At 43.0% G+C, this 14,865-nt stretch overlaps 1 protein-coding gene across 14 annotated transcripts in view; it reads right to left on the bottom strand.

Annotated features, from left to right (window-relative positions):
* auts2a (activator of transcription and developmental regulator AUTS2 a) overlaps positions 1-14,865 on the bottom strand; it is a 353,173-nt gene that overhangs the window by 275,228 nt on the left and 63,080 nt on the right. For all 14 annotated transcript variants that reach the window (XM_032575811.1, XM_032575810.1, XM_032575817.1 and 11 more), the window contains exon 3: positions 2,932-3,144. In XM_032575811.1, the coding sequence (XP_032431702.1) occupies positions 2,932-3,144 (213 nt within the window). The remainder of the gene's footprint in view (positions 1-2,931; positions 3,145-14,865) is intronic.

The following is a 14,865-nucleotide window of genomic DNA, read 5'->3' as shown; positions in this document are numbered from 1 at the left end:
AGCTCTTGTATTCACAGCTGAAATAGAGTGACCCTCGTCCAGGGAGATAACAGAGCTTAACCTCAGAGGCTCTCTCTGTGCATGTGGGACTGTGCGCACTTACTGTACGGAAGGATAGGAAGGTCTGTGAAAGTCATTGCTGGCAGAAATTTATTGCTGCATCAGGGTAACATAAATATTAATTTGTGGCCTTGTTACTTTGATGTTCATAAAAAATCTGCTTCAACAGACTCGTTTGTATACTCTCATCACCGAGAAGGTATACTTCACACGGTGATCACTTTGTCTTTATTGATTTAACCGGTGCTTTCTACTTTAATAAGCTATGATAGGTTCATGTTATGGCAGTGTTTCGGAAATAAAGGAATGCATAACAAAGTGATGACAGAAATAATTCATTGTATTATTTTTGCAACTATAAGCGACTGAATAGGATATTATTCTGTTTCTAATGCTACCCAGGACTACAGTGGTTCAGACACATTGCTGTTAGCACCACAAGCATGGAAAGTTGATGCTTACAGAGGAATCAACTTTGCATGGTTTCTATACTCACCATAGCGCTGAGACTCGTCAAAGTGTTCAATGACATCCACTTGAATACAGACTGTGGAAAAACCACAAGTGCTCTGCACTGTTGGACCTCAGCGCAGCTTTTGACACTGTTGACCATGATACGTCATTGAAACCACTGGAGAATTGGGCAGGACTCTCCGACCCAGTACTCAATTGGTTGGAATCTTACATAAAGAACAGGAATTTCTATGTTTTAATAGGTAACTTGTCATGGAAGTCGACAGATGTGACATGTGGGGTACCCCAAGGCTCACTCTTAGGACCCCTCTTATTTAATATCCATATGCTCTCACAAGCTCGGGTTATTACAGAAAACAAGATTAGTTAGGAAGATAGAGCACATCACGCCTGTTCCCAGAATAGACTTTAAAATACTGTTGATACTTTATAAATCACTGAACAGCTTAGCATCTGCTCCGTACAAATCTGTTGTTGTATCAACCTTTCAGACCTCTCAGGTCTTCTGGTTTTGGTCTGCTCTGAATCCCCAGAACCAGAACCAAACATAGAGTAGCAGCATTCAGCTTCTATGCACTACAAATCTGGAACCAACTTCCAGAAAAATGCAAAACGGCCAAAGCACTGAGTTCCTTTAAATCAAGACTAAAAACCCACCTTCTTGATTTTGAAGTAGTAAATGGAAAATTGACTAATTTATTTGATGTGTGTTGATGATTTTAATGATTTCACACATCAAAATTTAATGGTTATTACTGGTTTCTCAATTGTTGACTGTATGGTGTTTTTTTATGACTTCTTATTGTTGTATTTTTAAGATGTAAAGCACTTTGAACTGCCTTGTTGCTGAAATATGCTAAACAAATAAACTTCACTGATTGATTGCTTGATTAACTGTGCTATCATACATCAACACAAAATGGATCATTACTATAGATTGTAAGGAAAGTGATTCATGATTGTCCTTTTTAAGAAATAAAAATCCCCAAACAACCAAAACCAATTAATAAATCTGAAATAAAAAACCACACACAGCTGAAACCATAAATAACATGGAATAAAATGTCTCTGTAAACAAAAATGCCTTTAAAAAAAAAATCACTATAATGATTATCTGATGTTAACTGTCGGTCTATCACATAACACCCAAATGAAACATTGAAGTTTGTGGTTATGATGTGACAAAAAGTGAAAAAGGGGTGGCAATACTTTATGCACTAATGGAATTTGATTTATTTATTTTTTTGCTGTGTATGTGAAGAAAGCACTGTTCGCTGTCGGCACTGAGCATGAAACCTGAAATGCTCCTAAGGGTGAAATAACTTAAAGTGTATGTGCAACATGGCTTTCAGTGCAATCAACACAGCAGGTTCTTAAAACAGCTTATGATTATGGAGTCAAAGCAGCAACCATCACTTCTGCTGAAGAAATACAGTACTTCCCCCGCCCCCAATATCTGAAGAGCTTTTATGAATAAATCACGAGATTTTGTCTGAAAAATAGCAACGCATGACATATGGGGAGACGCAATATCAGCAATGTGGTTGCGCTAGTGTAAAAAAAAAAAAAAATAAGAGTAAGGTTATATATGTCAGCTCCCAGCTGTAACAGCAATATTAATATCGTCGTATCCATACGGAAGAATGTTGAAATATTAGCAGTGCTGTCAACTGATTAAGATATTTAATCACATTAATAACACACTGGCAATGTGATTAATTCCTATGCCTAACTTTGTAAGTCTGAAATATAAATATGCACGTCCCTCCTTCTGTCTCATTCCAACCAATTAAAATGCAAAATGAGCGACCGACGTGAAATTTCAAGGTAATGTGTTGCGACACAACACAAGAAAGTTGCAAAATGTCCAACTTTTGTTGCCGTCTGCCGTCACAAACAGCAACAGCATTCACCTTTCACTGTCGTTTGCCGCTCCCTGTGTGTCGAGTCCACAATGTTGAGTCTAGGTCAAAATAGGCAGTTCAATTAATCAGCATTATGTAACATTAAGGCTTTAAAATGTTCAGATTAATCACATACCTTACCGCGTGATTAACCACGTTCACTGCCAACACGTTTGAATGCTAACAGCTCTAATTATAAGCCAAAACTGCTCATTATTTCTTAGGAAACACCAAGTCAAATAAAGTGAAGTGAAACATACACCTTAAACTTGTAGTTGTGGAACAGATGATGCCGAAAAGAAAGTTCTGCCAGAATATGAGCCAACTTGTGGAAAGTTCTTCTGAAACTCAACCGCTAATCTGACTTTACACATTACCTGACAAGGTGAGTCGTCCTCTTATTTATAGCTACCCATAAAAGTAATTGACGGCTCTCATTTCTACACTATAATCCACATGGAAATATGTTTACACATCAATGCACTTAGCTCACCGTCGTGCGCTTCTTCTTCAGGCGTTTCTTCTTCCTCTTCCCCTGTGTGTGTGCCAGGCGGGGATTGTTCTCCTGGTCTGATGACTGGTGCTGGCGATGGTTGTTCCTGCATGACTCCAGGCTTAAGCCGTTGGGCAGTTTGGGAGGTTTCTTCTTCTGTAGGGGGCCGGCTTGACTGTTTCTGCTCTCCTGGGGCGCCAATGTCATGTTCTTCTATAAAGAAAAACAAGAGCAGGGAGCTAAGTTAAAAAGAAAAAAAAGGACATTTGATTCTCCACAAAAGCAATGCGTATGACAGCATGAATAAGTCATAATGGTGGCCTTAAAAGACTCTGCAGTCATTGGTGATTCACTTTTCTATGTCAGAGAAACCTGTTGGCAGACAGAGGAAAACTCATAAAAATCCATTTTGACATAAACCCAATGTCTCCAATGAGCGTCATAAAATTTGTTCTAAAATATATTTATGGTGCAGAAAGGATTTAGATCCAGAGTGGAGGGCATTCTCCTGCAGAGAACGGGAGCAACAAAAACGTCCTTCATCAATTTTCCCTCATTTTTTTCCCCCCATTGGTTGTACAAAGAAAGAGAGGAAAAAAGAGACTCCAGCTGCATTTAAACCAGAGTGACTGAGCATGAAACCTGATTCTAAAGATACACAAGGGAGTCCTGAGCTTGTTTAGCTGCAGTGGAAATCACTTCCTGTCCACAACTGTCCATGCAGACAAAACAGACAGTGGATGCTGACCAGAATTGGCCAGGTTTCAACTCGACTGGCGCTCAGAAATCCAAAATGATGAATGCCTTAAACCTACGTACCATGTCATGCTGACTCAGTACATCTCAAATAGTGGAGCTTAGGAGTCAGTGGAATGAGACAGAATAATTTATTTATTTCTTTTGTATTTGTAGTAGTCATTTTTAGTGGTTGAACTTTAAACAGGCCTCAGGTCACTAGGTGGCAGCAGTGCTCACACTAATCAACAGTAATTTGCCCAGTAGAAGAAGTAACCTATGATGCCAGGCACACCGGTGCTCAGAGCTGATGGAGGAGGAGAGATGAAGAAATTTGTGAAATGAAAAATGGCAGAAGTGACTGAGGGTTCACTGTGAATGTAAAATGTTATTCCCTTTTTGTCTAGTCTGATAAGCTAAAGATAAGCTAAAATATAAGTAATATTGTTGCATATTTTACACAAAATTGTTAAGCAATTATTTACCTTTTTGAAGAGGAATAAGTGAATAAAGATGACAAGCAATGTTTAAAGTCAAGAAAAGTTTTAAATATTACTGTGTTTAATAGCAAAATGCATATTCCAGTGAATCATTTGTGCTTTTTCCTCCTTTGAGAATCACACAGACTGAGCAGTCTTGATTAAATGTTATAAATCAAAATAATAAGCTGAATTTCAGAATTGTTTTAAGACTTTAAAACAATTAAATGAGGGGCAGTACCTTCATTTTTAAGTTATTGCTCTGTTTTGTATGCAGAATGCTGGTGCCAGAAATGTATACACAGGTTTGTACAGATAAATAATTAAATATTATCAGCTTCTCAATGATATTCAAAATGTATGTTCTCTAAGGGGGCATTACAGAAAATAATTGAGAACCACTGTGTTGTAAAAACAACACAAAAGACTAAGTTAGCAATATTAAACATCCGAAAGTTGTCCCGTCAGACCGTCAGTTCCCAAAACACATGTGCAAAACAAGCGCACGAAGGGTCAGTGCGGCCCCGCCAGAAAACACAAAGTAAAAAAACTTGCATGATCTAAATGACTTTTAACCCTCCAGCGTCTCTTAAAAACTGCAGGAGGGTTAAAAGGAATTTGTATTTCTGACTTTATAGCCAACTGTAGCGAAGGCTGGATGCATTATGGAAAAGATGTTCTATTTTATTCTTTTGAATGTTTGACCTCTGTAATGGAACGTGCTGAAATTGAAATGCATGCAGCTTTGTGGAAACCTCCGAGTTGAGGTAAAGGTCAGCATACTCCAGGGCAGAGCTCAGCAACCTTTAGAATCTAAAGAACCATTTTTGCCATTGTTCCTACTAAACAAGGCTTGTTTACAATCACAAAGTCTACTTGACCTACATGAGAAAAAGACGCATATAATGCATAGTATATGGAATACATGGATCAATGTCTTTTATTTATTGAAAATGAGAAAAATGAACAGATATAAAGCACACAGTTTTCAGCCAAATGACACAAAACAGTAAAGAAAAGGGTTTTTTTGTACCTTAAGAGTCATTCTGTGCAGAGGCAGAATAGATCAGAGAACTTAGCCTTTCTGATTGCCTTTACATGTGAAACCTTTGCACATTTTCAGCCACATCTAAGGAACAGATCACCCTCATTATTCTAATTCTCAAAAAAAGATGCTAAATACAATTTAAAGTGTGCACTGTAGTAATTTTGTTTTAATATATCACTATAATCCTGTTTTACTGTGAATGCTTTCCAACATTCACTGTGACTTTATCTCTAAAAAATAATTTATGAGCACTCATGGCAGAAAATGTAGAAAAAAAAATTAACACCAATAATTAAAGAAAAATCAGCCATAAATCGTACATGTTTAGTTTTATAAATCACATTTTGTTGCACAAACTATACTGAAAGGAGCGCAGGGATGCTGGGAGATTTTTTATTACATCAAATGATCTGGGTATTAGTTTTGTAGGGTTGAAATTCCCTTTCTGGAGTGAAATCTGGTTAATTTTTGTCAGACTTACCAGAGTAACAAAAATGAATCACAAAATAAGCTTTTGTTTTATGTTAACTTCACAACGACCATCAGATTTTGTTGTCAAAGTAGTTCATTAGGAGTACTCGTCAAGTTTTCTTCACTTGAGTAACATGTACAATAGTAGTCGGTGGTCTAAACCAGCAGATGATGCCAACATCTTAAGTCGATGGCTGACAGGCATCACAATGGTGAGCCAACATCAAGCCCTGACAGCAGGCGCACTTACCCACTTCCACACCATTTTTAATTAGCACAGATGGCCAGTCAGCACTATAAGAAATACAGCTTTATTGCATTTGAGCTGCTAGTAAATGCATAAAAATCAGTGATCTGTAGGAGCTGAAGTTATTTAAGGTGTAAAACTTGTATGAACAGGCTATTAACACTGACTACAAGAGTAAAGGACTAGCTGTTTTACTACAGCCACCGACACGGGAGTCAGTGATAAGTTAGCTTTGAGCTGAAATTCATTTAAAGGGTATGAAAGTACAACTGCAGTAAAAATAATATCTGTGGAAAAATATTCTCTAAATCAGTAAGAGAGGAGGAGAGATGGACCAATCAGAACTGAGAATGATAAGGAGGTACAATAACAGCATTGAAAGCATTCCAGACCCTCCCTCCGTGAGAAGTCATTATCTATATTAGAAGCAGAGGTGACATCATGCCACTAAAGAAGTCACCATGCAGTAGAGTTGTGATGATATGTTAGCGTTAGCTTTAAAGATTGACAAAGTTCATATTTTAACTCATCTGTGGCAACTGACATTAGCAATTACTGCAGCTACTAGCATTAGTGAAAACACAATCTTTTGTGTGTATTCTCTAAATAGCGTAGATTTCACCTAAACAGATTTTAAAAATGTCAACCTTTTTGAAATATAAATAAAACGGCACAACTGTTGAGCCTAGTGACAGCACCCAGACCTTAGCTGGCATAGCTTGTAAATTAGACACCTTTATGCAAAAACTACCGCAGATGAACTCAAAGGCACCTGAACAAAAGAGCAAACAGAGCAACTACTTTACTATTTTAGAAAACAGGAGAGTAGTTGTAAACTAAGGATTTTGTCCCCCTGTGTTTTGGCACATTAAATTTAGTGAATAGTTGTGGTCTGACAATTTTGTTTAATCGTTGTTCTATTTTTTTAACTAATGAACTAAACTTAAGATGTGGGAAATAAATGCTACATTTTAGTGCCACCTTCCTTTGTCTCATCAGAAATCAAAGACAAATGGATCTGAATTGGGGGGGAAAAGAAATGAGATCACAGAACGCATGTGAACGTAGAAACTGCCACGTTTAAATTCTGTCACTCAAAGCCCCTTTTATCCGGCAGTAGATGAAACGGTTTTGATAAACACATTTGTACAGTGCAGGTTTGATGGACTGTCAGAAGACCAGGAACCGACTTGTGGAAGCAGCAATGTTACCGAGTGGAGCGCTGTGCTAGAGAAGAAGCACAAAGCAATCTGACTTAATTTAGACGGCTGCATGCAGACCTCAGTCACAGCATGACTTGAATCTGATTCAGGGAGCCGGTGGCGGCAAGAAAATATCAATAACCTGATCAAACACGAGACAGAATGTTATCATTTTTGGACCAGAAGCACTATACATGCTGAGAGATATGATAGTAGTAACTTACTGCGAGTAAGTTGAGGAAATGTACATGACTGTGACCCAACTGGCAGTGTGGGTCGCCTCCCAGGGCGACTTCCTAACCTGATACAGATATCTGAGTTTTTTTTTTTTACCCCTCCAGGGGGTCTTTTGTGGGCTCTAGTGTCCCTTATATGATAGTAGGCTGACAGGAAACGGGGAAGGAGAGGGGGGAAGACATGCGGCAAATGTCGTCGGGTCCGGGAGTCGAACCCGCGACGGCCGCGTCGAGAACTCAAGGCCTCCAAATATGGGTCGCGCTAACCACTACGCCACCACGGCACGCCCAGATATCTGAGGTTTAATATCAGCCGTTACAGGAAAAAAAAGAGGCTGGATTTACTCAAAATGTTGCTTTTTTAAAAAAAAAAAAAAATACAGACACAAAGGTTGAAGGTTATCCTGCAATAGTCAGCCCCGCCCACTCCTCACTACTTCACAGGGCTGCCTACTGACCAGTTCTCCGTCTAACAGGTCCGGAAAATCTCTGAGACCTGGGTATTACCCTAAAAGTACTCTATAAGAGATAATCTATTTAAACTGGTGGCGAAAGTGATTCGTCTAGCTCTAACTACCTCCAATCCAGAAGTTATGACCCTTTACAGTTAAGAAACAATCAGCTGAGTAGCCCTCGCAGCTGCATAATTCCAATAACCACTTCTGTTAACGGTAGCCCACTTTCTAAATCATAACTTGCACTTGGAACCGGCTAGATTATGTTTAGTGACTTAGATGTAAGTCCCAGGGTCATTATTTACTCTCACCAAAGGAAATTATGAAGCCTCTTATTTACTGGAATCATGTACATTAGTTTTACCTTAATTAAAAGAACTGGACAAAGATTAAATGACTCTATTAATTCCAATGTCCACCAACCTCGTTAGAATTTTATAGTATAAATTTATTAAGCAAGCTTAAGCAGGGATATGCGACATACAAATCAATAATCAATCGTATATAGATCAAAAACAGTGTAATAAAATTTACATGTACAATCATACTACCCTGTCTCCTTTCCCTAAGAGTTAAGTCGCGAGTTTTGTAATGGAATTTCAAGGAGCAGATTCAACTCATACCCAGACGATGGTGGATCTTTTGGCAACAGGAATTTCTAGCATCCTTGGTTGAGGTCTTTGCCTTGTGTGGAAAAATCCTCCTTAGAAAGGGAACAAAGCAGAACGGGTCCGAATCCTTTTGTAAAAACCCAGTTCCTCATCCCTGAGGGACCTTTGTCCTTCCTCCAAGTCTTGTTGCAGAGTTTGAAGTTGTTGCTGGGTTGAGACGAGACCAACGGTCGAATCAAGAACCAGAGATGGGGCAATGGGACCCAGTCCTGTCTTAGCGGTGTGAAGTCCGAGCTTCCCCGTGGTTCTGAAGTGCGGTCCGTAGCTGCTTCTGCAAGTTGTCTCTCCTTCTGCGCCGCCGGACTGGGAACGGCTGGTTCCTCTTTTCAGCCCCTTTTTATGCATCTCTCCACCATGTATGTGTATGGGGAGGTTTGGCCTACGTGACTCCCTTCACATTTGCTGTCTCTCATGAAAAAGCCCCCACATTTCTCAACTTGTTTTTGCTGATCATAGTGGAAAGTCCCGTATTTCTCCTTTCCCCGTTGCTCCAGCCAAACTCAACACACCATCCATCCTGTGCGCCTTGGCCATCTGTTCAGAACTGCTTGCGACATTTCCTGTTATCAGAGCTGTGCTGCACATTCGTCTTTCTATAACTCTCTTTTATCTATTACAACTCAGTGAATTGATTTCAAATGATTACAACTTCATAATTATTGACAATAAATCACATCTTTCTCTTATTATTAATCATAATCATAATCTTTCCACAGTTAAATCATTACAGAAATCATTACAGATCACATCTCAGGAAATATATTTCAAATGGTTATTATGTGATTACTTATACTCATATTATTCAGACCTATAAACTTAATTAACTTTTAATCAAATTACAAGATTACTTTATTTCATCCAAGCCATTATGCACCTTTTTCTGCGTGTACCTGCAAAGATCTCATACCCTTATGCCAGTTTTCTTGACACCCCCTCCATGAGATCGGACGGTGCTTCGCAGAAAACACAAAGTCCAAAGTCAAAAGAGATCAAGTCCATCACCACAAGTGGTAGTGAGGATGTCCCGCTCATAGCAGGTAACTGGAGACGATGAAGGTGTCCAGGAATCCACAACCTCATACTCCGACAGATTGGATGGCGGAGAAAGCCAGAGTTCCGTACCCAAATCGTTGTCAAGTGTAGATTCACCTGAGACGGAAAGGGTGGAATGTGCCAGTGGAAGCTGCAGAGGCGAAGGTAGATCCATGCCGAAGTCTGGCAGCGTTGCTGGATTGTTGCAGTAGTCTTCCAACTCTGCCAGCAGATCCCGGAAATCCATATCACTCGGTGATGGAGATGAAGGGGAAAGGGTGTCCTCAGTTTGGCATGCTTGGGGAGATGAACTGAGGATCTCAGTTTGGGTACCTCTCTCGTTAGTCGCACTGCTGGCTTGGCATCCGACGTCGATAAACAAATCTGGAGACACGGGACGTGTAGGCGGAAGGTAGTCGCCCACCGCCACAAGGCGTCCATCCAACAGATGTAAAGTTGGGAGGCATTGCCGAGTAAGTTGGTGTTCCCATAACTTATGAATCACGGGCAGCCGCAGTCCCGTATACAACGGAGATGCTGTAAAGTCGTCGTCGTCTAGGCCAAACGCAGAGGTCCACACGATTTTGTGCACCCGTTCCAGGGATCTAGATGTGGAATCCGCTATGTAGGGCAAATCCTCCAGCCCTGTGGCGCAGAGGATTGCCGTTACATCAGTAAAATGGCTGCTCACGCATTTGTGACACCAGCGGGCGGACGATGCCACCCATATGAATCCATAAGATTCTGCAGTGACTCCACACCCCACACAGCAGGTTGATGCCTGAGGAGAAACAGTAACCCAGGTAACTTCATGATCAGTGGTTATTGATTAACTACATTTACTTACAACGACGAAAATGCGAAAGCGAAGGCTGAGAGAGTAGGCTGGTTTAAGCCCGTGTGCCGGCTTGTTTTGCGAGCCAAGGTGAATTAATCACAGGAGCCGGAATGTCATGATCTGGAGCTGGTTCACCCCGATCATAGACATGAGCTGAATCATGGAATATTGCCGCGTAGGTCATCAGCCATACGACAATGGCCAGGTCCGAGGTCTCATGGAGCCAGTAGAGGACCACCAGGATCCCCCAACCCGTTGCCCATAGAGCCAGAATTATCCACTTTTGCATCCAAATTCGCCGTCCCCGACCCTTGATAGACAAGGCCTGGCGCGCTAAGTAGATGAGGATAGATACTGCGAAAAGCCCTTCTAGAACAGCTGTGAGGATCTTAAATGGGGCGGTTCGGGTAGCTTGTCTGCCCCCAAGGACCAATTCCAATATCAGGGCTGTGGTATCGGCGATGAGCCATAGGCAGACCACAACACCCCTGCGCCAATTAATGCGGGTACGGCCCATCAAGTAACAAGCGAAAAGGGATGAAGCCAACCCCCATTTGTTGAGAATGATGGGACGGAGGATCAGCTTGGCATATCCTTGTAGAGCGACGAAGATCCTCATAGGATGTCCCTTAGGCCAAGGACCGGTGTGGCAGAAGACTACCCAGGCCAGGGTAATCCCTAAATGGTCGAGGGTACTCACTTGAATCGGTGCAAAAAGTGAGTTGGGATCCGATGAGTTGGTTGAAGAGTTAGTTGAAGAGTTGGGTTCCATGATGTCAGATGATGGTCGCTCTGGATGAGGTTTTGTCGACAGCTGCGGTGAAGGTTGAATGGCTCGCAGGCACACGGCAGCTCTCTTTTATGCAGAAGTAGGCTCCTCCTTAGGGGGGAGGGGCTGGTAGTCCCTCCTTTTGCAACGACAAAGCGCTTTCAGCCACGCCTCCAAGACGATTTTGCCGATGAGTATTGCTACGGCGACGCCCAGGAGACCTAAGAGATATGGCCATAGCACGCTTAAAGCGTCTAGCAGCCACTGTTCAACAATGTTGAGGCCTTCTTCCACCACATGAGCAACTTCTTCTACAACCTCGGTGGCGACGGCCACCAAAGTTGCTCCCAAAGACTCATACCAGAAACAGTCATGTTTATCAGCGCCTTCTCCACATTGCTGCCAATGCTCCATAGTGGTGGAGCAGGTGAGATTGGAATACAACAGGTTGGGTCCTACCCAGTCAAACCCTGAGTCGATGTTCCCTTCACACAGACTTTTCCGAAAAGCATGTCCTTCTGCGATTGCTATAAGGGGATTTGGAATGAACGGAACGGGTAGTCCAAGAATGCTCTTGCGCTTCTGGAGATGATATCCTAGGATTGCGTCGGTGCATGTCCGTCCACTCACTATTGCCCTTCGCCATTGTCCATTGATTTTTCGCCAAGTGACCTCAGAAGAGTGAGTGTCATACTCATCTGTATAATGTTCTTCGCAGTAGCTTTCCCACCCCCGGACAGTTTCGCAGGGTCGTCTGGCCAAACTTATTACGCATTCAAGGATGTTTTTCGTGTTATTCTTACAAGTCATGCGCCAAGGCCTGGGGTTGACATAGCTGTCAGGTCTCCAAAAAACTCCAGGCCAAATCATGCGGTCTTTAGAATAAACCGTGGCGATGTACTGGTACTTGACCCAATAGTTAGTTGATTCCGTGAGGCATGGTGTTACCCAAGCTTCAAACTCATCTTGTTGGAGTCCCCACCACTCGTAGTCCCAATTTCGAGCGTAATCCTCGTACCAGGCCCGCAGAGCCCATTTGGCCGTAGGTGCTTTGTCAGGATCAGGGCAGTTGTACCTCCAGGTAGAGTGAAAAGCGTTTCCAGTTTGCCAGAGGTCACAACGTGGCGATGAGTGGGTTTTCTTCCAGCAGGTGTCATTTAGGCTCTCAAAAATTCTGTGTGCAACACACTTGTCAATTTTTGCAAAGTCCGTTTTAGGAACGGTGAGAAGGTCATCAGGAGTCGGAAGGCGTTGCGTACGCAAGTTGGCAATGTATAGATCCGTTAATCCAGTGTGAGAGCGGATTGTCCCCTCCGGGAAGTCTCCCATAAAGAACGTCTGGTCTTTGGCTATGTATGTCCATGGGAATGTGTTGTTTAGCCAGGTTTCAACTTCTGTACGGACTGTGCGTGTAGAGTGCCAAAAATCAGCCCAATATTCTTCTATGGCTGTAACTATATAATTCTGTCCTACACATTTCACGAACTTGTTCCAGAGGCAAGGATTTAACCAACTAAAGTGGTGTCTATAACAGTGCTGTTGGTCGGCTTGATATATAAACCGTCTAGGTCCTTGTCTGATCAGGAAAGCCGTTATGTTAGTTAAATTGGCTGGTGTAGGCGAAATCGTTGCATTGACTGGAAGATTACCTCGGGAGGCATTTCGTAAGGTCCAGTTCCCCGTTGGTGCTGTTGGGATGGTGTCATCCACCCGGCAATTCAGGTGAAAATCTCCCCAAAACTCCTCTCGGGGAAGCCAGGCTCGACAGCCTGAGGACCTGTGTGGGGCTGGGTATACTACTTCGGTATCCCAGTACCCTTGGTTTGGTAACAGTAGCAGTGATCGACAAGCCATGTTGCAATGCCATTCTGGCATACCTCGATCCGGGTGAATCCAGTTGCATCTGACGGTCCGTCGTTCTTTGTTTTGCAGAACCCGTATCCAGCAGAGCACTCCAGTCTGGAGGAAGTCATAGTTGTAGATCTCCCAGGTACGATTTAGAAGGTCGTCCAGTGTGGAGTCGTTCAAATTGAAGGCTCGGCTTTCCACGTACTTTTTACCGTTGTCTTTGGCGAACAATCCGGTTCGGTTCTGGACAGAAGTTTCGTTGTCCCATGGTACAAAAATAGCCGTGGTGCTTGTATTCCAACAGTTGAAGTTAGCGTACTTGGAATGTCCATAGGTGACTCTCGTGTGCGTAAGATACCACGGTCCAACTCCGATGAAGTAGAAGATAGTAGCAAGAACAGCAGCAGCAAACAGCAGGGCAAGAAGCGTTAACAGCCCTTTCAGGCATAGGGATTTTCCGGTTATCGTAGTCGTTTTCCGTAGCAAAGGTTCGTTAGAGGTTTCCGAGTCGTCGTCAGTGTCAGTAGAGCTGTCTGATTCCGATGTAACATCCAGCAACTCCGGGTCTGTAGGTCGGCGCCTCATGCCGATAGCATCCATCCTGGCCAGATTAGTTCTTCTCTGGGATCTGATGTATCAGGCTTTGCACAGACTTTCCTCAAAGCCTTGAGGTGGCCCTGGGTTGCAGGGTTCTTTCCAACCCGTCTGGTGGCCCTTCTCTGCTGCAGGGCTGTAAATATGGGAGAGGGGTAGGGTAAATCAGGCTCCAACCCCCTCCACACCCACTTCCAGTGGAACACCCTCCAGTAGTCCGGCCGAGGAAACGGGCCTTGGGCGGTGCCATTTTTCAGCGCCTGGTCATACCAGGATTCGTGTTTGTACCCTATTGGGGCAGGTACTGAGATGTAGGTGTACAATGATTGTCCATGCAGAGTTATTCTAGTGCGGTACCCCCAGGATGACGGAGTATAAATCCTCTGGTGTGGTGGATTGGGGTAGACCCTGTCTATTTCCAATTTCAATGGAAGCCTGGTGTTATTAAATATATAACAATCTGGATCTATTTCCCTCTTTATTATGGTTTTCGCCATGTTTGGTGATGTGGTCCAAATGATCATGTCATTAAGTGAAACTTCGCAATACAGTCCTTGCAGTGGTTCAAGATAATGGGGACCCCACCTGATCCGTAATTCGATCCCTCGTACCCTGAGATACACTGTATTAAAAGTCCATGGCAGAGATCTTGGGCACATAGGTGAGATTGATGCAAAATTAACCGTGTTGTCGGATCCTCTTCCTTGCCAAGCAGGCGGTGCAGTAGGGATAAATAAATGTGGCTTCGTGGGAGGGGGCGTCGTGTATTCTTCACTTTCTCCCACCTGTTTTACGTTTTGGAAATTGGTGGGTCGGAGATATATGAGAAACTTGAGAAAATAGGCCTCGGTGAGCGGATTGGAAACAGTGAAATCTTCTCTTGGCATATCTAGTAGAATGGAGGTGGTAGGGAGCCTTAAAAACGGGCCTCTATCTGATAGTCCCGATGAGACTCCAACCCCCACTTTGAACAATTTAGTCACAAAACACTGTCTCCCCTTTCGCTTTTTGGTTTTTTGCTGACCTTCAGACTTGACGACTCGTTTTCCTCCTTCCGGTGCGTCCATCAGTCCTGGTTTGTCTTTCTCCATGGAAATGCTGAGGCGAGCTTCTGCCAGGCGTGAGTTTTGGGTTTCTTCTTGGGAGGCTCCGGCTCCGTGCAGGATGCGGTGGCAAAAGTTTGCTCGTCTGGCACCGTTGTAAGGGTTGCTCCGACCGAGTAGATACCTTTATAGGGGACAGTGACCATGCGCACTGACAGCTGAACTTGGCAGGTGGTGCTGGGATCAGAGGGCGTACTCACTCTCTG

Source organism: Xiphophorus hellerii, chromosome 11 (assembly GCF_003331165.1).
Source record: "Xiphophorus hellerii strain 12219 chromosome 11, Xiphophorus_hellerii-4.1, whole genome shotgun sequence".
Taxonomy (NCBI): Eukaryota; Metazoa; Chordata; class Actinopteri; order Cyprinodontiformes; family Poeciliidae; genus Xiphophorus; species Xiphophorus hellerii.
Note: the sequence above shows the minus strand (reverse complement) of the source record. Positions and strands in the feature narration are given on the sequence as shown.